Source organism: Oncorhynchus clarkii, chromosome 14 (assembly GCF_045791955.1).
Source record: "Oncorhynchus clarkii lewisi isolate Uvic-CL-2024 chromosome 14, UVic_Ocla_1.0, whole genome shotgun sequence".
Classification (NCBI taxonomy): Eukaryota; Metazoa; Chordata; class Actinopteri; order Salmoniformes; family Salmonidae; genus Oncorhynchus; species Oncorhynchus clarkii.
The window spans coordinates 21,466,256-21,494,069 of record NC_092160.1 but is presented as its reverse complement, the minus strand read 5'-3'; the positions used below and the strand labels follow the sequence as shown (position 1 = coordinate 21,494,069).

Genomic DNA, 27,814 nt, shown 5'->3' with positions numbered 1-27,814 from the left:
CTAAGAGGGTTTTATAAATAAGCTTCAACCAGTGGGTCTTGCAACCAGTATACAGAGATGACCAGTTTACAGAGCAGTATAGAGTCCAGTGACATGTCCTATAGGGAGCATTGGTGGCAAATCTGATGGCCGAATGGTAAAGAACATCTAGAGGCTCGAGAGCACCCTTACCTGTTGATCTATAAATTATGTCTCCTTAATCTAGCATGGGTAGGATGGTCATCTGAATCAGGGTTAGTTTGGCAGCTGGGGTGAAAGAGGAGTGATTACAATAGAGGAAACCAAGTCTAGATTTAACTTTAGCTTGCAGCTTTGATATGTGCTGAGAGAAGGACAGTGTACTGTCTAGCCATGCACCCAAGTACTTGTATGAGGTGACTATATCAAGCTCTAAACCCTCAGAGGTTACCAAACCACATGACCTTTGTTTTGGAGGTATTCAGAACAAGGGTAAGGGTGGAGAAAGCTTGTTGGACACTAAGAAAGCTTTGTTGTAGAGCATTTAACACAAAATCCAGGGAGGGGCCAGCTGAGTATAAGACCGTATCATCTGCATATAAATGGATGAGAGACCTTCCTACTGCCTGAGCTATGTTGTTGATGTAAATTGAGAAGAGCGTGGAGCCTAGGATTGAGCCTCGTGGTTCTCCCTTGGTGACAGGCAGTGGCTGAGAGAGCAGATTTTCTGACTTTATACACTGCACTCTTTTAGAGAGGTAGTTAGCAAACCAGGCCAAAGACCCCTCAGAGACACCAATATTCCTGAGCCGGCCCATAGGAATGGAATGGTCTACCGTATCAAAAGCTTTGGGCAAGTCAATAAAAATAGCAGCACAACATTGCTTAGAATCAAGGGCAATGGTGACATCATTGAGGACCTTTAAGGTTGCAGTGAAACATCCATAACCTGAGCGGGAACCAGATTGCATACCAGAGAGAATACTATAGACATCAAGAATACCAGTCAGTTGATTATTGACAGATTTTTCCAATGGGAAAATGGGACCCACAGAGAGAAAACTGCTCCTTAAAGTAACCGCTCGGCCTTCCATATAGCCCGAGTGCACTTATTTCTCATTTGCCTGAACGAAAGTATGCGTGTGCTGAGCCTTTCGCCAAATGAAATTCTTGAGTTGGAGTAACTCTGCAAGATCACGGTCGAAGCAGGGGCTGAACCTGTTTTTAATTATCATTTCTTTATGTCTGTGTTTGTTAACAATACCACTGAAAATATCAAAAAAGAAGGTGCAAACGTCTTCGACTCAGGTAATCAAGCTGATTCTATACCATTTTACAGAGGCCAGTTCATGAAGTAAGGCTTGCTCATTAAAGTGTTTTAGCAAGCAAATCAGGACAGGAATCATGACTAAACCAAATGTAACTTTAAATGCAAATGATTGAAAGTTATATTCAGGATAAAAAAGCACTAGTTTCAGAGCTATTTGGAGGGTCTGTTTTTACATGAATGAGTCATTATCAAGCGCTATGATGAAAGTGCTCTGGAGTCTGGCCACACAAGATGAAAGACTGAAGGTCTAACTCTCTGACCTACACCTAGTACTGTATATGTGTATAGAGATGTCCAACCCCTATGAGGTGCACTGATTGACATAATTCAGCTTCATAAGAAGAGTTAACTACCCATGTTAACTTTAATCTGTCCAAGCAGTGGTGTAACGAGTGCACTGGGAGTTGGGAAGCAAGTTCAGGGAGCGCATAATTTAATGAACAAAACAAGAACCACGACCAACGCACAGACAGGAAACACCTGAGGAAGGAACCAAAGGGAGTGACATAAATAAGTAAGGTAATCAGGGAAGGGATGGAGTCCAGGTGAGTGATGACGCACAGGTGTGCGTAACGATGGTGACAGGTGTGCGCCATAACGAGCAGCCTGTTGACCTAGAGGCCGGAGAGGGAGCACATGTGACAAGTGGTCTATTACGTGTATCTACCATTACAAGGGTAAGATCCAACACCTGGGACTCACAGCAAAGCTATCTGAATGGAGCTGCAGTGCAGAATTGAAAAAAATTGAAATGATGTGTCATGCTTTTGAGTGAACCAAAGGTGTTCTCCTTGCAAAAATGGAAACCCTTTTATTGACATCCACAGGAAATCATCCGATAGGGCACTATGAACCTGGATCAACAGATAGCAATGAGATATGTTTTTCAGGCCCACAGGAGTGTAGTTAAAATGGGCCTGCTGACTCAAGGGAGAGTGATGTCCAGTACCCAGATAGCATCCAGCACAGCTCCAGTTATTTAATTATAGACATGGCAAGCAGATGTTGACTGACGCATGCAGTACTACCAAGAGATGGATGAAAACAAACACAGCAGAGCAATGTTTCAAACCGCTCTCGTGTGTGAGTGAGAAAGGTTGTGAACATAAGTTCTAGGTTGCTGTGTGACATATTCAAATCAGCCATGTTTGTTGTGCTTCCTGCAGAACAAGCTCTCTGAAAAGAATACTCTTTGTGTAATGTGATAAACCATATATGATTATGCATGCTTATGATGTAGCCTATTGATGAAATTGGAGTTACAGACAGAGATACAGTAGCTCCTTTCTACAGTTTGTTCAAGCCTGGAAACCAAAGGTCGGAGCATTCTCACACGTATCTTAAACTGACCACAGAGTGTTGTATCATGTCTTCAAATGTGTGGAAATATTTGTTCGAGGGGCTACAGTGATTCAGCAGTTAATCTCATCAACTTGTTTTTTTTATGAAACGTTCAATTCAAATAACTTGATAATGAGTCCAGTAGGGACAGATGGTGAATAAAATGACCTAGTTCAGTGTTTTGGAGCAGCTTTGGGACAGCTGGGGCCCAAAACCCCATTATAGTATAGTGGGTACAGGAAATGTCTTTATTGCGTGTGAGAGGGAGAGGATGCATTCTCGAGAAAGATGTAACTAGGCCAACTAGGTAACTAAGATGTAACTTGGCCACTGAAGAAATGTCTTGTGTTCCTGTATTACAGAGAGTCTAGTCCACTCTTTCATAGTCAATTAGTATTTCATATTAAATTGTACTTTGATCACAGTAGGCTAAATCAAAATTGTAAGAGTTTGCAGGATTAATCATTAATCCCCAAAAAGTAATAATACTTGTTACCACATCAACTTGTTAACTCATGGGAGTGAATACTTATTTAACCCTGACATTTGTTGTTTTTATTATTTAATAATTTGTAAAAATGTCTAGAATTTATTTCTCACTTTGACGTTGTGGAATATTTTGTGTAGAACAGTGACAACAAAATCCCAAATAAATGTACTTTAATTCCAGGTTGTGGGACAACAAAATGTGCAAAAAGTGCATGTGAATGACTCCTAGAGACACAGAACGGTGCATATAGAACTGACACCGTTTGTATTAGTTGATCCTGTATATACACTACACACACATTCGCCTAGACTACTGAACCAAATTTAGTAAGCAGATACACAAACTTAATCTGCATACTGTAGTGTAAATCATTGAACAACAGGATATAACCCGACTAGAGGACTGGCCCCAGTGTGTGACTAGCAACCTGTCTGGACTCAACAGACACAGAGATATCTTCAAAGAAGCCAGCAAGCAACATTTACAGCTGGACACACAGGCTGGGAGTCCTTCAACTTCCATGGTCAGGACGTTGAGTGACAGGTGATTTAGTAATGTGTGACTCAGAGATCCATTTATTCAGAACACACTGTCCCATCCTGGCAGACTTGGGAAGCTTACTTGGAGCAGGTCCATAGTGCTGCTCACACAGGTGTGCAGCCAAGGACTTCAAAAAAAGCATGCTCTAACAGTTAGTCAAACTCCTGGTTTCAAAAGAGCTTTTCTAACAATTCTAATAGAAGAAATGTTATGCTATTTTCAAGGCATAACATTTGGGAAGCTTACTTGGAGCAGGTCCATAGTGCTGCTCACACAGTAAATGGATGTAACAGTGTCACATCCATAGTGCTCACACAGTGAATGATAGTTGTTACTTTCTTTTCCCCCCTTATTTTCCCCCCAATTGGTAGTTACAGTCTTGTCCCATTGCTGCAACTGCTGTACGGATTCGGGAGAGGCAAAGGTCGAGAGCCGTGCATCCTCCGAAACACAACCCAGCCAAGCCACACTGCTTCTTGACACAACACCCACGTAACAGGAGTCGCAAGTGTGCAATGGGAGAAGAACATCCCTGCCGGCCAAACCATCCCCTAACCCGGACGACGCTGGGCCAATTGTGCACCGTCCCATGGGTCTCCCGGTTGCGGGCCGGCTGCAACAGAGTCTGGATTCAAACCAGGATCTCTAATGGCACAGCTAGCACTGCGATGCAGCGCCTTAGAACACTGCGCCACTCGGGAGGGCAGTTGGTACTTTCTATTGTAAAATAATACATGTTTTTCAGGGCATAGCAATCAGATGCCTTGATCTCCTTATACTGTAAACCATGATAAACATAGTTACCTCAAATACTTTATTTTAGAATTGGGATCGGTTAACACTCAATAGCCAAATAGCAATGCCAACACATGTTTGATGGTGCATTGTGTGCACAGTCTAATCTTTACCCGTCTTTAGCTTACCATGTGCTTACACACCACACAGATGTCATTATTGGATAAACTCACTGCATTACCTTTCTGGTCTATTTACTTCTTAAAAAACAAAATGTGTGTTTAATTGAAACGAAGCCCTAAAACACATCCTTAAAGAAACTGGAAACTCGGAGAGAACTGTCTATGTAATCAGTCTATGTGAGCTGTTGGACAAACTCCATGACAAGACCAACCAAAACAAAGGCTTATAAGCAATTAAATGGGATAATGAGCTTACGGTACACTCACTCTCTTTCTAAACAATGGGAGTGATCTTTCTCACCCACCCCAGAGTGTGTCTGCCTATCTGCTAATTCTGGTGTTGCCCACATGAGAGGGCTAACAGCTAGGACAGCAACAGCTAGGGCGGGAGTGGCAGCATTAGTGGCTTCCTGCCCAAGGCCTGAGGAGAGGTGGGAGAACAGGACAATCAAACAAGCTAAGCGTCAGTATGGAGACAAAGTAGAGTTGCAATTCAACGGCTCAGACACGAGGTATGTGGCAGGGTCTACAGTCAATAACGGATTACAAAAAGAAAACCAGCTCTGTCCCTTACCAGGATGTCTTGCTCCCAGACAGACTAAATAACTTCTTTGCTCGCTTTGAGGACAACTGCCACTGACACTGCCTGCTACCAAAACCTGCAGACTCTCCTTCAATGCAGCCGACTTGAGTAAAACATTTAAACGTGTTAACCCTCGCAAGGCTGCAGGCCCAGACGGCATCCCCAGCCGCGTCCTCAGAGCATGCGCAGACCAGCTGGCTGGTGTGTTTAAGGACATATTCAATCAATCCTCTGCTGTTCCCACATGCTTCAAGAGGGCCACCATTGTTCCTGTTCCCAAGAAAGCTAAGGTAACTGAGCTAAACGACTAACGCCCCGTAGCACTCACTTTCGTCATCATGAAGTGCTTTGAGAGACTAGTCAAGGACCATATCACCTCCACCCTACCTGACACCCTAGACCCACTCCAATTTGCTTACCGCCCCAAAAGGTCCACAGACGACGCAATCGCAACCACACTGCACACTGCCCTAACCCATCTGGACAAGAGGAATATCTATGTGAGAATGCTGTTCATCGACTACAGCTCAGCATCTAACACCATAGTACCCTCCAAACTCGTCATCAAGACCCTGGGTCTCGACCCCGCCCTGTGCAACTGGGTACTGCACTTCCTGACAGGCCGCCCCCCTGCTGATCCTCAACACTGGGGCCCCACAAGGGTGCGTTCTGAGCCCTCTCCTGTACTCCCTGTTCACCCACGACTGCTTGGCCACGCACGCCTTCAACTCAATCATCAAGTTTGCAGACGACACTACAGTAGTAGGCTTGATTACCAACAACGACGAGACGGCCTACAGGGAGGAGGTAAGGGCCCTCGGAGTGTGGTGTCAGGAAAATAACCTCACACTTCAGGAAACAGCAGAGGGAGCACCCCCCTATCCACTTCAATGGGACAGTTGTGGAGAGGGTAGTAAGTTTTAAGTTCCTCGGCGTATACATCACGGACAAACTGAATTGGTCCAGCCACACAGACAGCGTTGTGAAGAAGGCGCAGCAGCGCCTCTTCAACCTCAGGAGGCTGAAGAAATTTGGCTTGTCACCAAAAGCACTCAAACTTCTACAGATGCACAATCGAGAGCATCCTGTCGGGCTGTATCACCGCCTGGTAAGACAACTGCTCCGCCCACAACCGTAAGGCTCTCCAGAGGGTAGTGCGGTCTGCACAACGCATCACCGGGGGCAAACTACTTGCCCTCCAGGACACCTACACCACCCGATGTCACAGGAAGGTCATGAAGATCATCAAGGATAACAACCACCCGAGCCACTGCCTGTTCACCCCATTATCATCCAGAAGGCGAGGTCAGTACAGGTGCTTCAAAGCAGGGACCGAGAGACTGAAAAACAGCTTCTATCTCAAGGCAGACTGTTAAACAGCCACCACTAACATTGAGTGGCTGCTGCCAACATTCTGACTCAACTCCAGCTCACTTTAATAATGGAAATTGATTTTAAAAAATGTATCACTAGCCACTTTAAACAATGCCACTTACTATAATGTTTACATACCCTACATATGTATATGTATATACTGTACTCTATCATCTACTGCATCTTGCCATCTTTATGTAATACATGTATCACTAGCCACTTTAAACTATACCACGTTTATGTTTACATACCCTACATTCCTCATCTAATTGTTTATTTATTTAAATGTTACCCCCTTTTTTCCCCAATTTCGTGGTATCCAATTGTTAGTAATTACTATCTTGTCTCATCGCTACAACTCCCGTACGGGCTTGGCTTCTTAACTCAGCGCACCTCCAACCCAGACGCCAATGCACCAATGTGTCGGAGGTCCGTGAAGCAATTGGCCTAGCGTTGTCCGGGTTGGGGAGGGTCCATCGCGCACCAGCGACTCCTGTGGCGAGCCGGACGCAGTGCGCGCTAACCAAGGTAGCCAGGAACTAGTAAATGAAGCCGGTCCATCGCGCCACAGGAGTCGCTGGTGCGCGATGGACCCTCCCCAACCCGGACAACGCTAGGCCAATTGCTCCACGGACCTCCCGGTCAAGGCCGGCTGCGACAGAGCCTGGGTGCGAACCCAGAATCTCTGATGGCACAGCTCGCGCTGCGATTCAGTGTCCTAGCCCACTGCACCCTAGCCCACTGTGCCATCCGGGAGGCCTACATTACTCATCTCATATGTATATACTGTACTCGATACAATCTACTGCATCTTGCCTATGCCGTTCTGTACCATCACTCATTCATATATCTTTATGTACATATTCTTTATCCCTTTATACTTGTGTGTATAAGGTAGTAGTTGTGGAATTGTTAGGTTAGATTACTCGTTGGTTATTACTGCATTGTCGGAACTAGAAGCACAAGCATTTCGCTACACTCGCATTAACATCTGCTAACCATGTGTTTGTGACAAATAGAATTTGATTTGATTTTCAGTCCTGGGTTGTTTTCAGTAAGTCACACTGTAACAAGACTTCAGTCTTCTTATTGGATAGAATAAGGTGGTTCCTTCCTTCCTTTCACTATTTCAAAACCTTTTCTATCCACTGAACATGACCTAGTTGTACAAACAGAGCAAGCTTATCACACCAAGAATATCCAGATGGTGCCCTCTGCACGCCAAACGATTTACTAGTGAACACCAGGGCACTTATTCTAGAAACAGCAGAGGTCCTATGCTGAAAACTGTGTATCTTGCACACCAACAGTGCTTCCAGAAAGAAGCACCACACATTTTGTGCCATCTTGACAGTCTATATTCGCCTGTGTTGTATTTTGACCAATTACGTACTTACAGCATATCTGTTTGTTGTCTTATCTCTCAAAGGAAGTATCTTCTTTTCATTTTATGTTTTTTTTCACATTAAGCAACAAAGTTTTGATTTGTGCCCCTATTTAAATGTACATGCATTTCCAAGACATTTTAACACACTCAAAGTAATGGCCTCAATGCATTGCCTCAATTAGCCTCCATCATGTGTACTCTGTTGTAAATCAATGACTGCATGATTCAGAATGGCACATCAATAGATGAGGGGGAAATGGCACCTGCAGTCTGTGGCCATTGTGGGGGACAGTTTTCTGCTCCAGTAGCTGTGTTCCTGTAAAACATACCATGCATGATGGCGATGCCTTCAAATTTCCCAACAAGGGTCAAATTAAAGTCTAGCTGGAATCAGACTTTGAAGTATGAAATATGTCTCATGATGTGAATATGCAATCAAACATGCAACTCCAGCTATAGCCTGTGAACCTAAATTATGCAATATAAATGATGCAATATAAATGAATTTATGTAATTTGGAATTAGTGAAGATTAATTATTATTTATATTGGATCAGTCTAAAATATGTAGTATTTCATATTTAATTAATATTATTTTGCCTCCATTTATATATGTTTGCTAAAGAAATAGCCTAAGTAGACTTTTTTGTTCCGTCAATCTTACACCCATCACAATGAGCATACACGTATATGCGCGCGCGCGCGCGCTCAATTTCTTTTCATCGGCTGGCATCCTTTCGTGATTAAATCCTATCCAGTCACTGTGAAGTCAGTCTTTACCTCTCCGTTACAACAGTAGTCTCCTCCTCGGTCTTTACTAGTTACCACAGCCACAAATGAATAAACCCCGGCTATTTAAAAAAAAAAGCGTATATTTTTTTAATCTTATGTTTAATTTAATCTTATCCCTAAACTTAACAACAATGCTAACCTTATGCCTAACCTTAAATGAACACCAAAAAGCTCATTTAGATTTTCATGATTTTGTACGATATATGTATTTGACTTTGTGGCTGGACTAACTAGTGACACCCCCCCCCCCCCCCCCCCCCCACCACCGTTAACATGGGCAAACCAACTCCTGAGTGATCGCTGATGTGACCAATGGCTGATGGAATCCCTACTTCCTAGCTTGGCTCGTGGGCGAATCGGAATGTTCGGTGGGCAGAACTACATACAGTCAGTCTGGCTCTCAGGTTTGGTTGAAATGGTAAGCTTTGGATGGGATTTAGAGTTTTATTTGACACATTTATGTAATTGTTACATTGTATACTATTACATTAAGTCAATTAAGTTTAATGAAGCTGTTCAGGTAAAGTAAAATGTATTTGTTCTCCGTTTTGTAATGTCTTTCTGAAGTAAGCGCTTAGACAGCCACGGTGTCCTATCTAATAAAATGTTTGTGGTATTTCAAATACATTTCATTTATACTTTTGAGGCATTGATGTTGCATGTTACAATGTGTTGAAAGCGTAAACTATCCATATAACCATGGTAGTAACCCTACTATATTTATATCGTGTTGTTACATCCTTGCTTTTCAACTAGTTTTGTGAAACAGTAACGTTAATGGATTTATTTTATTTTGTTCCACGCTAGTGTATGACAACACTGTTTCTTCATAAAACAAACCGTTGACTAGCTTTATTGACACATTGCTGTCGAGTATTAAGGCGCACACTTTCCAAAGCTAAGGTACCTGAATAATAATTAGGGTATTCCTGAAAGCACGTGTCAACATGGAGCGGTACAGTGATTTTTAGATAAACAATGTGTGCACCACTGCTGAGAATGATTGACACTGACATTCAAAATATACTTTGTTCTTTTTGGGACAGATTTGACTGCAGATTGGACTGAGACAGTTGATAATGTGTTGAAAATACATCTGGATGGACACAGCACTACCCTACCACACCTTTCTTCTTCAAACAAGAAGCTTTTACTTTGTAACTGGATACAATTATAAAGAAGAAACGGACCTTCATTTGGAATACTAACAACATTTTCATTATGCCAACTTGAATGGCATGGCTTTTGAGGAAACCTAACCCTGATTGTTTTGAAAGAGTTCACAAGAGTGGTCGAGTTAACTTTTGAAGAATCTTCTGAAGTCTTTACGGGAACAAAATCACAAAATGGATCAAGCAAGCGGTGGAGAGGATCCTAATAAAGCCAATAAAAAGAAAGAAAAAGAGGATGAGAGTAAAAACAAAAAACTGGTTGGTATTTTCTGAGTTTCTTGTTCTGCAGTAGCTAGCCAGCAGATCCAACCCATTTGCTTCCAGCTGCACTAGTGTTGAACAGCATTTCTGTGTATTTTAAGATACCATGGAGCCGGTGCGAGATATGGCTTGGAAAATGTACCGCAATCCAGGGATGAGAAATGCGTTATATTCCGAATTGTTCCAATATCATAACTGTAACACCGAGAAGATTGAAAGACTGACAGTTTTTCTGTAAAACTGTCCTTTTCTTCCTCGTGCCAGGTAGCAGAAGTCACAGCAGTATCAGCCAATCAGCTCCTTTGTTGTTCAATGCCAGGTGCCATTCCATAATGGATGCTACTGCTAACTAGCATGAGGACAAAAATGGCACTTTACCCTAGTGCATCTGTATGCAAGCGGGCCATATCTGCTGGCTATATAATAGCCATCTTCTTTTGAAAAGTTACACTGAACTGTCTGTCCTGTCCTGTTATTTGACATTCAAGGGCTAACTGATAGACTTTCCAAATGAGAAAAATTGTTACATGGGTTTCACACGCTACTTATGAGTGAATCAGCTTTACTACTCACACGTCCTTTGTTGAAAGGAATTCATGAGCACGCCCTATTCACGGTTTTACTGTTGTGCATTAGAGCTTGTTAATCAGTCACCTCCAGGGTAAGCCCTGGTGTTAAAGTCAAACCATCCCAGCAGTCTATGAACCAACCCCGCTGCTCACTCTAGTAACCCTGCAGAGTTGACTACATCACGTTGTCATACAATGCATCCTTGTGGTGCAAGACAAGCTTCAAAGATGGGCTGACAGCCCCAAATGGTAATCATATTAACTATTTAATGTAGCATTCACATTTTGACCTAGATGCCTGCTCGCATTTCACTCAAGTTACTTTTGAAACCCTCAACATTTGTTTGCCTTTTGATCAAAGGCCTTCCTACAAGTACAACCTGAGGCCTTTGAAAGGCATTCCTGTTGCAGAGACGGATACAGTGGAAAGTTGAGCAACTTGCTGACCCAGAGGGTTTGCAGGAGAGTCTTGTGCTGTGCATGAGGGTCAGCATTATACTGTAGATATGACCTGAGCCAACCTAAACGGCATGATCAGCACTATGACATAAACAACAACTAAGCAACAGTGCATAGGTTAGGCAGCTAGGCTACTTGTTGATAATAACTGATAGCTTATATCTAACTGACTTTTATTTACTTCTTCAGCTCAGCTGTGGAGTCTCCCTATTGGCCTACACACTGGTTAATATAGTCTGGTACAGTGTTGTTTAGTTAGCTACACACTGGTTAATATAGTCTGGTACAGTGTTGTTTAGTTACCTACACACTGGTTAATATAGTCTGGTACAGTGTTGTTTAGTTACCTACACACTGGTTAATATAGTCTGGTACAGTGTTGTTTCGTTACCTACACACTGGTTAATATAGTCTGGTACAGTGTTGTTTAGTTAGCTACACACTGGTTAATATAGTCTGGTACAGTGTTGTTTAGTTACCTACACACTGGTTAATATAGTCTGGTACAGTGTTGTTTAGTTACCTACACACTGGTTAATATAGTCTGGTACAGTGTTGTTTCGTTACCTACACACTGGTTAATATAGTCTGGTACAGTGTTGTTTAGTTACCTACACACTGGTTAATATAGTCTGGTGCAGTGCTGTTTCGTTACCTACACACTGGTTAATATAGTCTGGTACAGTGTTGTTTCGTTACCTACACACTGGTTAATATAGTCTGGTACAGTGCTGTTTCGTTACCTACACACTGGTTAATATAGTCTGGTACAGTGCTGTTTAGTTACCTACACACTGATTGATGTACAAGGTGTATCAGTTTGACACTGTGTGTCGTTGGGTATCAAGTGTCATTTGAGCTATTACAGCACAGTGCGCCTCATCCCTTGCGTGGAAGTGAAATCAGTAGGGAGCTCATTGCTCATATTTCACAAACTAATTTGACTGAATGTCCTGTGATTAACTTGATAAAAGTTTACTTCCAAATTAAGCCATGTTAATTAATGATTAGTGACCAGTGTATGTAGGAGACTCACAGGATCTATTTAAAGTGGACTCTTCCCATGTCTTAATTGCAACACTGGAGGGATACGGTCTCTCACGGGCTGCGCTTCAGTGTGGTCATCATAATGTCAGCCCCACCCTCCCTGGAGTAAACTAGAACTGGTTGGAAAGATGGGCTGTAAAACTGAAGCAGGTTACAAACAGCGGCAGAAACGTTAGGGGAGGGAGAGTGGGAATTCTACATGGCAACATGGTATTTGTCTCAGTTGGTAGAGTATGGGGCTTGTAATGCCAGGGTAGTGGGTTCGATTCCCGGGACCACCCATACGTTAAATGTAAGCATGTATGACTGGAATGTCGCTTTGGATAAAAGCATCTGTTAAATGGCATTTTATTATTATAACTTTCGCCACTTGCAGCCACAGGGTTCTGTGCCACCGGAGTTGTCAATAAGCTTTAGGCGGCACAGCGGACGGTTCTTGCCCGGCTGTTTGTAAGCTCCTCGAGCATAAGTCAAATAAGGAAAAGTTGCGTCCTCTGCTCAAACAGGATGTAGGCCTGCGGTTGTGCTGATCATTTTTCACTGACTTGCTGTAGTGTAACCTGGAACTGTTCCTCTACAGGGCCAGCATGTTAACAAGTAGTATGACAGCGAGTTCTTTCAGTTCCTCTGTGGATCAAGAGATCTGTTGAGTCATCCAGGAGAATGCCCTAGTCACCGCTAAGGTAAAGAAGATAATCAGTTTAGCCTAACGTTAAAGAGCAGGATGGCCATCTGGCCTACTTTATGGCTTTGTTTACCAAATATGTCCCTCCAATTTGTGCTGAGCCTACAGAGAGCCAATTACTCAATTATGTCCTGGCTGCAATGGGCAGGTAGGTCTCTTCTGTCTTGATGCAACAGGGCTGCTGGGGCTGTGAGAATCTGTCCATTGGTGAGCTGCTGGAGTGGCGCAGCGGTCTAAGTGTCTAAGCATCTCAGTGCAAGAGGCATCACTATAGTACCTGGTTCGAATCCAGGCTGTATCACATCCGGCTGTGATTGAGAGTTCCATAGGGCGGCACACAATTGGCCCAGCGTCGTCAGGGTTTGGCCGGAGTAGGCCTGGCATTGTACATTTTGAATTTGTTCTAACTGACTTGCCTAGTTAAATAAAAATTGGGCCTCTGTAATGTAAACCTCTGGTTGTCTCAGGCTGACACTCTCGAGCAGAAGAGCTGACATGTACAGGGAATGACCGTGGTGAGAAGTACATGCAGAGTCCTGTGTACAGGGAATGACTGTGGTGAGAAGTACATGCAGAGTCCTGTGTACAGGGAATGATTGTGGTGAGAAGTACATGCAGATTCCTGTGTACAGGGAGTGACTGTGGTGAGAAGTAGATGCAGAGTCCTGTGTACAGGGAATGACCGTGGTGAGAAGTACATGCAGATTCCTGTGTACAGGGAATGACCGTGGTGAGAAGTACATGCAGTCCTGTGTACAGGGAATGACCGCATGTACTTCTCACCACGGAGTCCTGTGTACAGGGAGTGACCGTGGTGAGAAGTACATGCAGAGTCCTGTGTACAGGGAATGATTGTGGTGAGAAGTACATGCAGATTCCTGTGTACAGGGAGTGACTGGTGAGAAGTAGATGCAGAGTCCTGTGTACAGGGAATGACCGTGGTGAGAAGTACATGCAGATTCCTGTGTACAGGGAATGACCGTGGTGAGAAGTACATGCAGTCCTGTGTACAGGGAATGACCGCATGTACTTCTCACCACGAAGTCCTGTGTACAGGGAGTGACCGTGGTGAGAAGTACATGCAGAGTCCTGTGTATAGGGAGTGACTGTGGTGAGAAGTACATGCAGAGTCCTGTGTATAGGGAGTGACTGTGGTGAGAAGTACATGCAGAGTCCTGTGTACAGTGAATGATCGTAACCAGAAGTACAAACAAAATTAAGCAACCATTCCTCTGGGTTGCAGACTACCTCGCAGTCGGGAGGGGTTGGTGTGGGGTGCAATGCTGGTGGGCCAAATCTTGTAATTGCTGGTATGTGCTGCTCCAGCAGGGTTAAGTAACTTAAAGAGAATGGCTGTGATTTCTAGCCAGCAGAAAACCCCAGTGTTTTTTGGACTGTAATGACATTGTAGGAATAGAACCCCCAGAAAACCCCAGTGTTTTGTGATCTATTTTCATTTAACCTTTTATTTTTCTCGGCAAGTAAATTAAGAAATAATTCTTATTTAAAATGACGGCCTACCGGGGAACAGGGGCAGAACAACATATTTTTACCTTGTCAGCTCGGGGATTCAATCTAGCAACCTTTCAGTTACTGGCCGACTGCTCTAACCACTAGGCTACCTGCCGCCCCATCTATAATGACATAGTAGGACTAGAACCCCCAGAGTCTCTTAAGAGGGTGTGGTATTTAAATGTTGTGGAAAAATAGTCTTACAACACTAACTCTTAAACATCCTCCAGTCGCCCAGCTACTGCCTCCCCTCCGTTGGCTCCACGGCCCAGCCCAGCCAGGGCTTTAGTGCTGCCTCACTGCTGCTTGGATGAGTGCTGATGTCATCTGAGCACTCTCTGTCAGTGAGCTCACTGTGAACTACATACTCCTTAAGAGGTCTCAGTGCCAGGCATGGTCACTGTTGTTGCCCAGCCTCAACAGTGCAGCAGAGGTGAAGAGGCAGGCCTGTGCTCTGGCTCTCGCCAAAACCAGGCGGCCTGAGAGTGGAGGGAGGAAGTAATCATTCATCCCTGGGTGGAGCCTTGATCTTACTTTTTGTTTTCCCCCTCCCTTTTGCACATGCATGCCTCGATACATGCAGGCCTTAAATGTACTCAAATATTTGATTTCACTTTCCCAGACTTTGCCACCCTTGATTTCTTCCAGAGATTGTCTGTGATCACTGTGAATGTGTATCCGTGTGGATCCAGGCCAGAGTTTACGGACATAAGTCTGTTTTTAAAGCTGGATTAGAGGTGGAGGTTGTCACCACTGACACAACCCGCTGAGAATTGGTGACAGGGCACTAGGATTCACCTTAGCGTGGGTATCCTTTAGACTTCCGTGAAAGGATGTCTGACCTGGTGAAAGCGACTTGTGAGGAGAGAAACTTTTGAAAGCTGTGTTTGTTTAATGAGTCACCGGGTAGGATACCATCACAACACTATCTGAGCTCTGATTTGTGTTGTGGACACAAAAAACAGCCAAGGACATCAGGATAACCCCTCAGGTTATTTTAAGGTTAAGGGCACTTTTAGCAGGCTGTCTGTCACAAGAATGACATCTACTGAGTCATTTTTGGTTGTCCCATGTTTGCTGTTATCAAATCATAACCGCAAACAGCTTTGACTTCTTTGACTTCTAAATTCAGGAGATCCGGTTTGTCAGAGCCCCCTCAACCTCTTCTGCATTCCAGAGTAAATTGTGACCTCATATTTACCCCAAGATCCATTCATAACTTGAGGATTATGTGGGTTATACTGTCTCACTGAAATGCTATGCAGTATTTCAACTTGTTTAATGCAAGTCAATTTGGTTAACACCGATTGAATTACCTGAGAGGCAGAGTATCTTATCTACTTTTCCGTGTGTAGTAGTCATACAGCTCTTTGAATAAATAGAACTGCTCGCAAAGCATGTCGAAATTTTAACAATGTTGACATGACATACTGACATGTTTTGAGACTGCTATCTGCAGTCTGCTACAATACTGGGGAGTTGGAACTTATTCTCCTCCACATCTGTTGAGTCTGGTTGATTTGACAAATACATACTGTAAGCTAGCCCATATGTCATAGATTCTACAAATGATTAGTCTTGCACACTTAAAATTTTAAATATTACATAAATTCAACACTTGTCGTCTTAGCATAAATACCCTAGGTAGATTCCATGGTTTTTATGACAAATAGACCAGTGACATAGTCGATTGGAATGTGGGTGGAATAATAGACCGTCATTGTGGAGGGTTTCTGGACTCCATGGATTCACCGTGTAGGTGTTTATGGATCAGTTGAATATGTGATATGGGCCCAGCATCATGTGAATGAAACAAATTCAAGGTGCGATGACAACCATGCTCATTTGCAGAGTTCTCTCCAGTTCTCAACGGGAAACAGAAATTTACTGATTTATATTTATTGGTGCAAAGGGGCCTTAGAGACCTAGTGTTTTGTGATTGACAAACATCGATTTTACAGGATTGTTGATAGCCACTCAGCTAATGTGGTGAGAAATCATCTGAAACCGCTTCTCAAAGCACCAACACTCTGGATAACATGAAAACAGCCAAACGAGCTCTGCTAGGGCGAGTGAAATGGTCAGAGTCTGAGGTTCTCTCTCATTTGTGTCTGGAAGTAGCTAGCCAGCATTAGCCTGTTAGCTTGGGTGCTTGACTGTCGTTGTGAGGTCAGAAGACTCAGATCAACCCTACTTCTCGGCCAGAGTGTCCAGTGTGCGCTCTGAATTTACAATCTGACAAAGCTCTGAATTTTTATTTTTACAAATTAAATTACAAATGCCCAGAGTGTGCTCTGACACTCCAGATTGAATTGATGAACACACCCATGGTTTGTGTTCTGGAGTTCTGTTGGGAGTACTAAAGCTCTAATAAATGGAAGATAAATCATCTTCAGCCTTAGAATTATTATTATTTTTTTTTAAAGTTTGATGTTGCATATTTGTTATACATTTTTAGGGGGTAGATCAGATAAATTGTGGCTTCTACCAATGTTATTATATGCGTAATTTCCAGTCCCCAAATATACCTATATATTATTTTCCCCTAAACCTACCACCCCTCTTCTAATTGGAGTAAACTAATGGACAACAACACTTAGGCTTCTCATTCCAGCTTATACTTTCAAAATACATTTTACAGACGTTATACGTTACCAGTAAAAAGTTTGGATACACCTACTCAATCAAGGGTTTTCTTCATTTTTACTATTTCCTACGTTGTAGAATAATAGTAAAGACATCAACTATGAAATATCACATCATGTCATATCATATCATGTCGTAACCAAAAAAGTGTTAAACAAATCAAAATATATTTTATGTTTGAGATTCTTCAAAGTAGCCACCCTTTGCCTTGATGACAGCTTTGCACAATCTTGGCATTCTCTCAACCAGCTCCATCTGGAATGCTTTTCCAACAGTCTTGGAGATCCCACATATGCTGAGCACTTGTTGGCTGCTTTTCTTTCACTCTGTGGTCCAACTCATTCAAAACCATCTCAATTGGGTTGAGGTCGGGTGATTGTGGAGGCCAGGTCATCTGATGCAGCACTCCAACACTCCTTCTTGGTCAAATAGCCCTTACACAGCCCGTAGGTGTGTTTTGGGTCATTGTCCTGTTAAAAATCAAATGAAAGTCCCACAAAGCACAAATCCAGATGGGATGGCGTATCGCTACAGAATGCTATGGTAGCCATGCTGGTTAAATGAGCCTTGAATTCCAAATAAATCCCTGACAGTGTCACCAGCAAAGCACCATCACACCACCACCTCCATGCTTAACGGTGGGAACCACACATGCAGAGATCATCCGTTCACCTACTCTGCGTCTCACAAAGACACGGTGGTTGGAAATAAAAATCTCAAATTTGGAGTCGGCAGATCAAAGGTTAGATTTCCACCGGTCTAATGTCCATTGCTTGTTTTTTTGTCCCAAGTTGATGTTGCGATGTGTCTGTTACTTGAACTCTGTAAAGCATTTGGGCTGCAATCTGAGGTGCAGTTAATTGCCGATTTCTGAAACTGGTAACTCTAATGAACATATCCTCGGCAGCAGAGGTAGCTCTGGGTCTTGCTTTCCTGTGGTGGTCCTTATGAGAGCCAGTTTTATCATAGCGCTTGATGGTTTTTGTGACTGCACTTGAAGAAATTTTCAAAGTTCTTGACATTTTGCGGATTGACTGACCATGTCTTCCAGTAATGATGAACTGTCATTTCTCTTTGCCAAATAGAGCTATCTTCTGTATACCAACCCTACCTTGTCACAACACAAGTGATTGGCTCAAACGCAATAAGAAGGAAAGAAATTCTACAAATGAACTTTAGCAAAGCACACCTGTTAATTGAAATGCATTCCATTTGGCTACCACATGAAGCTGGTTGAGAGAATGCCAAGAGTGCAAAGCTGTCATCAAGGCAAAGGGTGGCTACTTTGAAGAATCTAAAATCTTAAATATATTTTGATTTGTTTAATACTTTTTTTGGTTGTGTTATTTCATAGTTTTGATGTCTTCAATATTATTCTGTAGAAAATAGTAAAAATAAAGAAAAACCCTTGAATGAGTAGATGTGTCCAAACTTTTGACTGGTACTGTATTTTACATAATAGTATATTTTACATTACTCTCTATTAGCTATAGAAAAATTATTAGTGTAGATCAGCATCTCAAAGGTCACGCAGAGTTCAGTGTGTATGGTGCTGGCTCAACCATGCTGTGAATGGTGGCAGACAGCAGCCTGATTTAAAAACAGCCCATAGACATCTAGACACGGTTTTCTAGGGTTGTACCCTGAGAGTGGATAAATCTCAACTGTCTGCCGCCCTCAAGCAGGAAACAGGGTTGACTCATCATCGCTTTCTTTAGGCGTTGGCTTGGCGGTGCAGTTGTGCTCTTTATAACACACACACACACACACAGACAGACACACAGAGGGAGGGAGGGACTGTTAAACCTCTGTGGTTCAAATCTGCACGTACAGTACATTAACCTGTGTTTGATTGAACTTGACAGATTCTGTGGTTCTACGTAGAGGTGTCTGTTGAGGCAGACCTTTGTTCAGTATATAAAAGTTTTGTGTCATGAGATGTTTTGAGATAGCGTTATCTCACACACTGTGAGTGTTGTTCACTGTTTGACTGCGAATGTATTTTTTATGCGTTGTCGGCGTGCACATTTTGCTTTAGTTTCACTTCATCGGAATTTGTCAGGATCCTCTTTTAGGCCCACTCATCAGGAGTTCTTTCTGTTGGATTGTGTTGCCATGGGTATTCCCCAATAAATAGTTCTAACATTCATAACCAATTTCATCAACAATTAGGCAGCAGAGATTTCTCAGTAATCTCAAAGCGAGAAAGTAGACTATGTAACTTCACACAAATCCTAATTGAACAATAAGCTAAGCCTTTCATTTTTGCATTTCCAGTCAGTCATTCTCAAATCCTAACTCTTTACTTCTTTCATTCCCTTCTCTCCTGATCATGTTTTCTGTGTGCCTGGCAGTGATTGTATTTGTGGATATTAGGCCTATTCCTTTAATGAATTCAATCTGCTTTTAATGATTTTAATCATAGCAGACAATTAGGGGTTCATTAAAGTAATTAAAATATCAGTAATGCATGAATAGTTAAGCCCTCCTTTAGACATACAGTTGTATGCATGTGAGATGTTATGGTGGCTTAGTGAAACAAACTCTTAGTGTTGGATTAGGAGCCTTTGTTTTACCTAGGCTTGCCTTCCTGCGTGTGGGGCTAGATTATGAAAAACATCGTTTTCAAACCCTGGTAAAAACAGAATTTGTATATTGGTCTTTCTATAAATAAAGGGGCCCATGTGTGACTTCAGGGTTAACATTTCTAAATGGTTTGATATACATTTAAATGATTTTGTTGCACCACATGTATAGCTACAGGAATTAGAGTCTAGGTCGGCACAATGAGACCATTACTCCTAGCAACATCAAAACATCTACATGGCATTGAAAATGTCACATGAAACATTGACACTGTGTGTTTCTTTGTCATGTCTGTTTTGTGCTTTAGGCAACTTATCTATAATTAATAGCCATGCTAAACCTTCCAGAATAATTAATAAGATATACAACAACATTTCTACTTTTTTTTAAATAGTTGATGTAACATTTTTAATACAATAATGTAAAATGATGGGTTCTGTCAACAAAATAATTGACAAAAATAATAACCAATAATGACCTCATTATAATTAAATCAAATTTGCTTTTTCCCTGCACAGAATACAACAGTAGCATGGCATCCTGCAGCAAATTAGGGTGAAGTGCCTTGTTCAAGGGCACATCAACAGATTTTCACCTTGGCTTGGGTATTCACATTTTATTTGACACATGCACCGAATACAACAGGTGTAGACCTTACTGTGAAATGATTACTTACAAGCCCTTAACCAACAATGCAGTTCAATAAATAGTGTTAAAAAAATATTTACTAAATAAACAAAAGTAAATGTAACACAATAAAATAACAATACCAAGGCTTTATACAGGGGGTACCGGTACCAAGTCTATGTGCGGAGGTACAGGTTAGTCGAGGTCATTTGTACTTGTAGGTAGTGGTAAAGTGACTATGTATAGATAATAAAAACAGAGTAGCAGCAGTGTAAAAAAAGAAAGGGGGGGTGTCAAAGTAAATAGTCCGGTTGGCCATTTGATAAATTTTTCAGCAAATGCTTCAAGCAATGTGTGTGTGTGTGTGTGTGTGTGTGTGTGAAAACAAGACATCACATTCTTGCTTCCTCTGCCCATGTTTGCTCCACTCCTTGCCTCTCCTTGAAAGTGCATTGTAGCCCGAGGGGAGGAACCTTCCCTCCTCTCCCCCGATGTGCTTTGAGGAGGTGAGGATTGGAGGAAACAAGGGGAGAATGTCAATGGCATTTACTTCATTCCTCATGTCCTCTCACCTTGCCGCCTCAAAACCCATTGGATAAGAATGTGAGAAGGGAGGGACCTATGACCTTCTCATCCAATGGGTTTTGAGAACGAGGAGAGGGGATGTAACGAATTAAGGAAATGCCATTGAGATTCTCCCATGGAGAGAGGAAGCAAGTATATTTCATTGCTTTTAAAAAAATGTTGTGACTGACCGACCGACCGTATTGCCCATGTCCTGTCCAGAAATAACCCCTAGCATCAACTGCCCAGAGTCTAGACTCTTGTGGAGATCTGAGAGGGATTGATGGGTGGTGACATGGTGAGAGCTCCACCGTACCCATTGATAGGCATTGGTTGAATTTTGGCAGTATTGCTTATACCTGTCCAGTTCTCTCAGATCTCCACAAGTGTCTAGGGCAGTTGTGGGCAATTCCAGTCCTTGAGGGCCTGATTGGTGTCACAGTTTTGCCCCAACTAACACACCCGACTCCAATAAATCGCCTGATCATGATCTTCAGTTTAGAATGCAATTTGATTAATCAGCTGTGTTTGCTTGGGATGGAGAAAGTGTTGACACCAATCAAGCCCTCGAGGACTGGAGTTGCCCACCCCTGGACTAGGGGTTGCTTCTGGATAGGACCCCACAACCCTCTGGATGACACTTGAGGCATTGGTTGGATGTTTAATTCCATTGCTATTCACACACAGATTTGCACACGTGTAAGTAGGACACACCAACGGCAACCTATCAGGCTCATCAGACAAGTCTGGGCAGCTTTAGACCTGCTGTAAACAGTGAAAGGATATATTTTCATGTCTACTATTCTCACCCTTGCTTCCAGCTAGTTAGGTGTGCCACCACTGACTGACTATAGCTAGGGCATATCTCTAGTCTAGCAATATGCAGTCGTGGCCAAAAGTTTTGAGAATGACACAAATATTAATTTCCACAAAGTTTGCTGCTTCATTGTCTTTAGATATTTTTGTCAGATGTTACTATCGAATACTAAAGTATAAATACAAGCATTTCATAAGTGTCAAAGGTTGTTGTTATTATTGACAATTACATGAAGTTGATGCAAAGTCAATATTTGCAGTGTTGACCCTTCTTTTTTAAGACCTCTGCAATCCGCTCTGGCATGCTGTCAATTAACTTCTGGGCCACATCCTGACTGACGGCAGCCCATTCTTGTATAATCAATGCTTGGAGTTTGTCTGAATTTGTGGGTTTTTGTTTGTCCAACCGCCTCTTGAGGATTGTCCACAAGTTCTCAATGGGATTAAGATCTGGGGAGTTTCCTGCCATGGACCGAAAATATCAATGTTTTGTTCCCTGAGCCACTTAGTTATCACTTTTGCCTCATGGCAAGGTGTTCAATCATGCTGGAAAAGACATTGTTTGTCACCAAACTGTTCCTGGATGGTTGGGAGAAGTTGCTCTCGGAGGATGTGTTGGTACCATTCTTTATTCATGGCTGTGTTCTTAGGCAAAATTGTGAGTGAGCCCACTCCCTTGGCTGAGAAACAACCCCACACATGATTAGTCTCAGGATGCTTTACTATGACACAGGACTGATGGTAGCGCTCATCTTGTCTTCTCCAGACAAGCTTTTTTCCGGATGCCCCAAACAATCGGAAAGGGGATTCATCAGAGAAAATGACTTTACCCCAGTTCTCAGCAGTCCAATCCCTGTACATTTTGCAGAATATCAGTCTGTCCCTGATGTTTTTCCTGGAGAGAATTGGCTTCTTTGCTGCCCTTCTTGAACCCAGGCCATCCTCAAAGTCTTCGCCTCACTGTGCGTACAACTTTAGGAGACGGTCCTGGCGCTTGCTGGACTTTCTTGGGCGCCCTGAATCCTTCTTCACAACAATTGAACCGCTCCCCTTGAAGTTCTTAATGATCCGATAAATGGTTGATTTAGGTGCAATCTTACTGGCAGCAATATCCTTGCCTGTGAATCCCTTTTTGTGCAAAGCAATGATGACGGCACGTGTTTCCTTGCAGGTAACCATGTTTGACAGAGGAAGAACAATGATTCCAAGCACCACCCTTCTCTTGAAGCTTCCAGTCTGTTATTCGAACTCAATCAGCATGACAGAGTGATCTCCAGCCTTGTCCTCGTCAACACTCACACCTGTGTTAACGAGAGAATCACTGACATGTCAGCTGGTTCTTTTGTGGCAGGGCTGAAATGCAGTGAATTTTTTGGGGGGGGATTCAGTTAATTTGCATGGCAAAGAGGGACTTTGCAATTAATTGCAATTCATCTGATCACTCTTCATAATATTCTGGAGTATATGCAAATTGCCATCATACGAACAAAAATGTATATTTGTCGTTCTCAACTTTTGGCCACGACTGTATACTGTTGTTTTGGCTGTATAGCATCATTTAAACCATTTAGATGTAATCAAATGTAATCTACATAATATCCAAAAGTAATTATTTATCATGAGAGGGCCATAAACAATATCTAGCAATGCTGCATACGCCAAGAAAGGTTAAAATCTCACCTTTCTGGTAAAATTGTCACTTGTGAGGACTGATAAAAATATTAAATATTTTGTATTTCCTATTCAACAAAACTGTATGAATAAGGTTTGAAATTACATATATACTTTCTAAATTTAGTATAATAAAATTATAAAACGCCTATAAGATTTCACTTTCCTTATAACTATAACATGTGAGGAACTCACCTTTCACCTCACATTAGTCTTGTCCATCTATGACAAATAGTGTTATTTGTTTAAAATCTATAAATAATTTTAGATGAAGCGCTTTAAATCGATCTCTGAATGTGCTACTGTGATGAAACCACTCTCACCTGCTGCATTACAATGTAAGGATTGCATAAGGCATATGCTCTTGTCAGTGGCTGTGGGGTAGGGTTCAGCCAAGAGTTGATAGACAGTAGGAATAGCAGATGAAATGGTCGGAGGGACATCTCAGCATCAAGGAGTCTCAGATTTCACATCCTTCATCACACAGGCTCAGAAGATATACTATTCTGTTCTTGGGAACCAGGGCTATTGCTAAATGCAAGCCATTTCGATCTACGGTGTCCACAGATCGATTTATAAGCGAAAATGTCAGTCGGCACCAGAACCTCTACAAAACCACGCAGGTCCCCTGAACAGGGGACTTTACATCAGAGGTTTTAATAAGATTACCAAGTTAGCGAGCATATATCAGTCAGCTAATAATTTACAGTAACAGCGGTTCATTAATAAGTAAATGCACTCTAAACCGTATGCAGAATTGGAGAAATCTTACCTTGCCACTGTGGCATGGTATGGGCAGCTATTAATCAATTAATTAATAGATTCATAGAATTGAGTTAGAAGGGTGACCTCCTACTTTGAAAGGACAGGAAGTGTTGGCTGTGCACTTGAACAGGCATTCCACATTTAACCCCACATTTGAACATTGAAAAACGAATAAACAAGCCGTTTTCACATTCCCGATTGCTTCGTTTTAACTCTGAAAACAAACGATCAAAACATACACGGAACGTAGTGTTACCTCAGGAACCTTGATTTAATGTTGTCCACAAAGTAGGCTAATTCTCTTGGCTGCCGTAACAACATAGACACAAATGTCAACATTAATTCCTGCACTTTGGCAGTTATTAAATTGTGTGCAGTATCACACAAGCTCTTTATCACTTCACTGTCATTCGGAAAATCCTTTCCTGAATCAGCTGATGTTGTGTGATAATGTCCCCATTTAACTTAGCAGCTAGATATCAAACAATATCAAGCAATGGCCACCACAGAGTTGACATAACACCACAGAATGTCTAGGCCTAGTTCTTACTGGATAGCCCCACCATATCCATAGTACTGGATAGCCCCACCATATCCATAGTACTGGATAGCCCCACCATATCCATAGTACTGGATAGCCCCACCATATCCATAGTACTGGATAGCCCCACCATATCCATAGTACTGGATAGACCCACCATATCGATGACTGGTAGTTGTGCTGTGGTTTTACTTGGCTGATAGATGTAGATATTTATTCTTCTATCTCATACTGCTATGTCATTTTGCAATGTTGTATGGTGTCCCTGGTGGCCTGGTCCTCCATTCTTGAGACAGAGAGAGGGTCTGTATGAGAGGAGAACAGCAGGAAACAGACTACGTTGCATGGCACTCAGGAAGTGGTAAAGAATGCTGTAGTCACACCGGCCGTGGAAGGAACATCTCCTTCTCGTTCGTAATAACACTTCTGCTTTGACATGGAGTAAATTACTAGGGCTGGGTGTTGCCATTCGATACATATTGCGATTCTATAGCCTATGAATCACAATTGTACATATATTGTGGTTTGGTACTGCGATTTTATTGCATCAGAGAAACGATTCAGAATAGCAATTCTAATCTGAATCAAATCCCCCAACTAACCCCTTCTCCCCTAAACTCTAGTAAACTCCAACTATTCTCTAAATAGTCAGTTCTTTCCACATGACTTCAATGTCTTGATGATGAACAGACACTGCAAGGTCTCCATATATAGTATACACAAATACATTTCCCCCCTAATCCTTTCAGAAAGTCCCCAACTGTTTTATAGTACAGTATCTATGAAGCTAACCCCCAGGGAGCATGATTTACAAATTCATTTTGAAATCCTGGGAAAAAAACAAGCCAGCCTAGCCTGAGGGCAGTGGTCTGGTGGTCAGGTGGCCATGTGGTTATGTGGTCAGGCCATCCAAAGAAAAGCCATTGGATCCAGAGCACCTCTGGTATTTGTGGGATTTCCCCTTTTGCTGTTTTTAGGGAAATATAAACAGCACCACCGCTTTCCTGAAATAACTGACGCACCACAGATTCCTGCCCATTTTTAAAGGCACTTGTGCTTTCAACTAAAGCTAATAGCTTTTTCCACTAAACATCATACTACTTTTTTTTCTTCTTCACACTACTCTTTTTTTGTGGTTATTTATCCTCTTATAAGGGGTGACATTGAAACAAGTGTTACCTCATAAGTTCATTTTTACAATTGAGTTAACACTGCCTGAGGCCTGGGGGTAATTTTGTTGTTTTTGGAAATGGCTTTTGGTATCTCTCCTGATTCAATTCAGTTGGCCCTAATTCAGTTTGCAGAGAGAGGACAGAGCTCCATTATTTGATTGATGTGTATGGCAGATTTGTTTGTTCTGAGAGGCTCTCTTCACTTCCCTGTGTGTGTGTGTTGGCAGTGTTGGAGAAATACCCTTTACTCCCGTGTGTGCTGGTGTCTGTGGTACTTTTGTGCATACACATGTGGCATTGAGTAAACCTCCCGATGCTCCTAGCAGCTGGACTTGATCATGGGAATGCCTTTCGTACTTGGTCCCCCCTTTTTCAAAATAGTCTTAGCCCACTCCCATTGGTATTACATGAACACCACTGGCGAGAACACAAACAATATGAACTCAAAATGTGAGTTGGATTTCAAGGCCACCTTTAACCGGCCTGAATGATAGGAAAGGATGAACTTGTCAGTCGTGAGGGGCAAATTATTATAGCATCACAGTACTGCTGTATACAAAATGAACACTGCATTAACCTACCCACCTATATCAGATCAGCAGATCAGCAGGTCTGTCCCATGTTAACTCCAGTGCTTCTCACAGTTGTGTCAAGTTAGCTGGATGTCCTTTGGGTGGTGAACCATTCTTGATACACATGGGAACAGAGGGATGATGTAGGGATAGGGGTGCTCTGCACTATTTACAAGCCTTGGGCATGATCTATACTCAGTACTGAGTAGAATTTAAGATGCCTCCCGAGGCATTAGGGGGCCTAGTCCTAGACTAGTTAATATAGTCCTGCAGTAGGCTACATAACTATGGAAATAACACTGTCATACAGTCTAATATTTCATGATGTAATATTGAGTAATGGTGATCCTTATCTAGACATTTGCTCTATCACATATCTAAGATGACTCTGTACTGTCTATAGGGGTAGAGTATAGACTACATGCAATGGAAGTTTGATATAGGTCTATCAGTCTATAACAGCACCTTATGTAGTACTGAGTGATAAGACGGCCATTGTTCACATTCACTACTGCACTGTAGAAATCAGCGACAGTACACTATCTAGAACCTAGATGGTTCTTTGGCTGTCCCCATAGGAGAACCTTTGTATGTTTTTAAAATTGTATTTATTTTTTATTTTTAAATCTAGGAGAACCGTTTGTAGAAGCCCTGTTGGTTAGGCTAGTGGAAGCTTCACTGGAAGAGGACAACTGTCACCATTAAAATAGGCCTGCATGTGTGTTTGAGAGAGAACACCCCACATGACATAACCACTTTCACATCAAAGCATTGCAATGAACCAGGTCAAAGATATTTAGTTGATTTGATTTTTGACCCGAGTCATTATATGCACTAATGGTCTAGAGAGGATGCTAGAAAATGCAAACGTTTCAGAAATGAAAAGCACACCACTTTGAAGGTTACATGGATGGGTCGATTTTCCACCTACTACATTGTGTAGCCTGATCACCGAAAGCAATGCATTTTGAATAGTACATAACATGTATGTTATTAACACAGCAGTTGGTAATAGGGCTTGGAGCAGAGAGCTGTGGGAACAGTGATCACTCTTAAAATGGTAATGGGAGAAAAAAACGATAGTTACATATTGGGATATTATTTTTGATGATGTATCGTTTTAAAAATATCGCTATATTATTTTTGCTTTAGTTTGCTGTACCAAAAATCCAGTATTTTTCTTTCATTGTTCTCCATTTTCTTTTTTAAATAGGGAGCTAATTTGTTTTCAGCATTTTTATTTCCCTAACTGATCAACTTGTTTTGTCATTGCTCTCTCTTGTCCTTCTGCAGCAGACATATGGTGAGCAATATGTTTGGAACATCGAATCGCAATTAAATCACCGTATCAAATCACAATACATGTAGAATCGTGAGAATCGCAATACATATTGCATCGGCACCTAAGTATCATGATAATATTGTATGGTGAGGTCCC

The 27,814-nt window shown here is 42.1% G+C and overlaps 1 protein-coding gene across 1 annotated transcript in view; it reads left to right on the top strand.

The window, feature by feature from the left end:
- The first annotated feature begins 9,098 nt into the window (after positions 1–9,098).
- The window catches only part of LOC139366406 (diaphanous-related formin 2), a 691,096-nt gene continuing 672,380 nt past the window's right edge, over positions 9,099–27,814 (top strand). The window contains exons 1-2 of the mRNA XM_071103857.1: positions 9,099–9,129; positions 9,758–10,141. Coding sequence (XP_070959958.1) covers positions 10,058–10,141 — 84 coding nt within the window. The 5' untranslated portion in view covers positions 9,099–9,129; positions 9,758–10,057. The remainder of the gene's footprint in view (positions 9,130–9,757; positions 10,142–27,814) is intronic.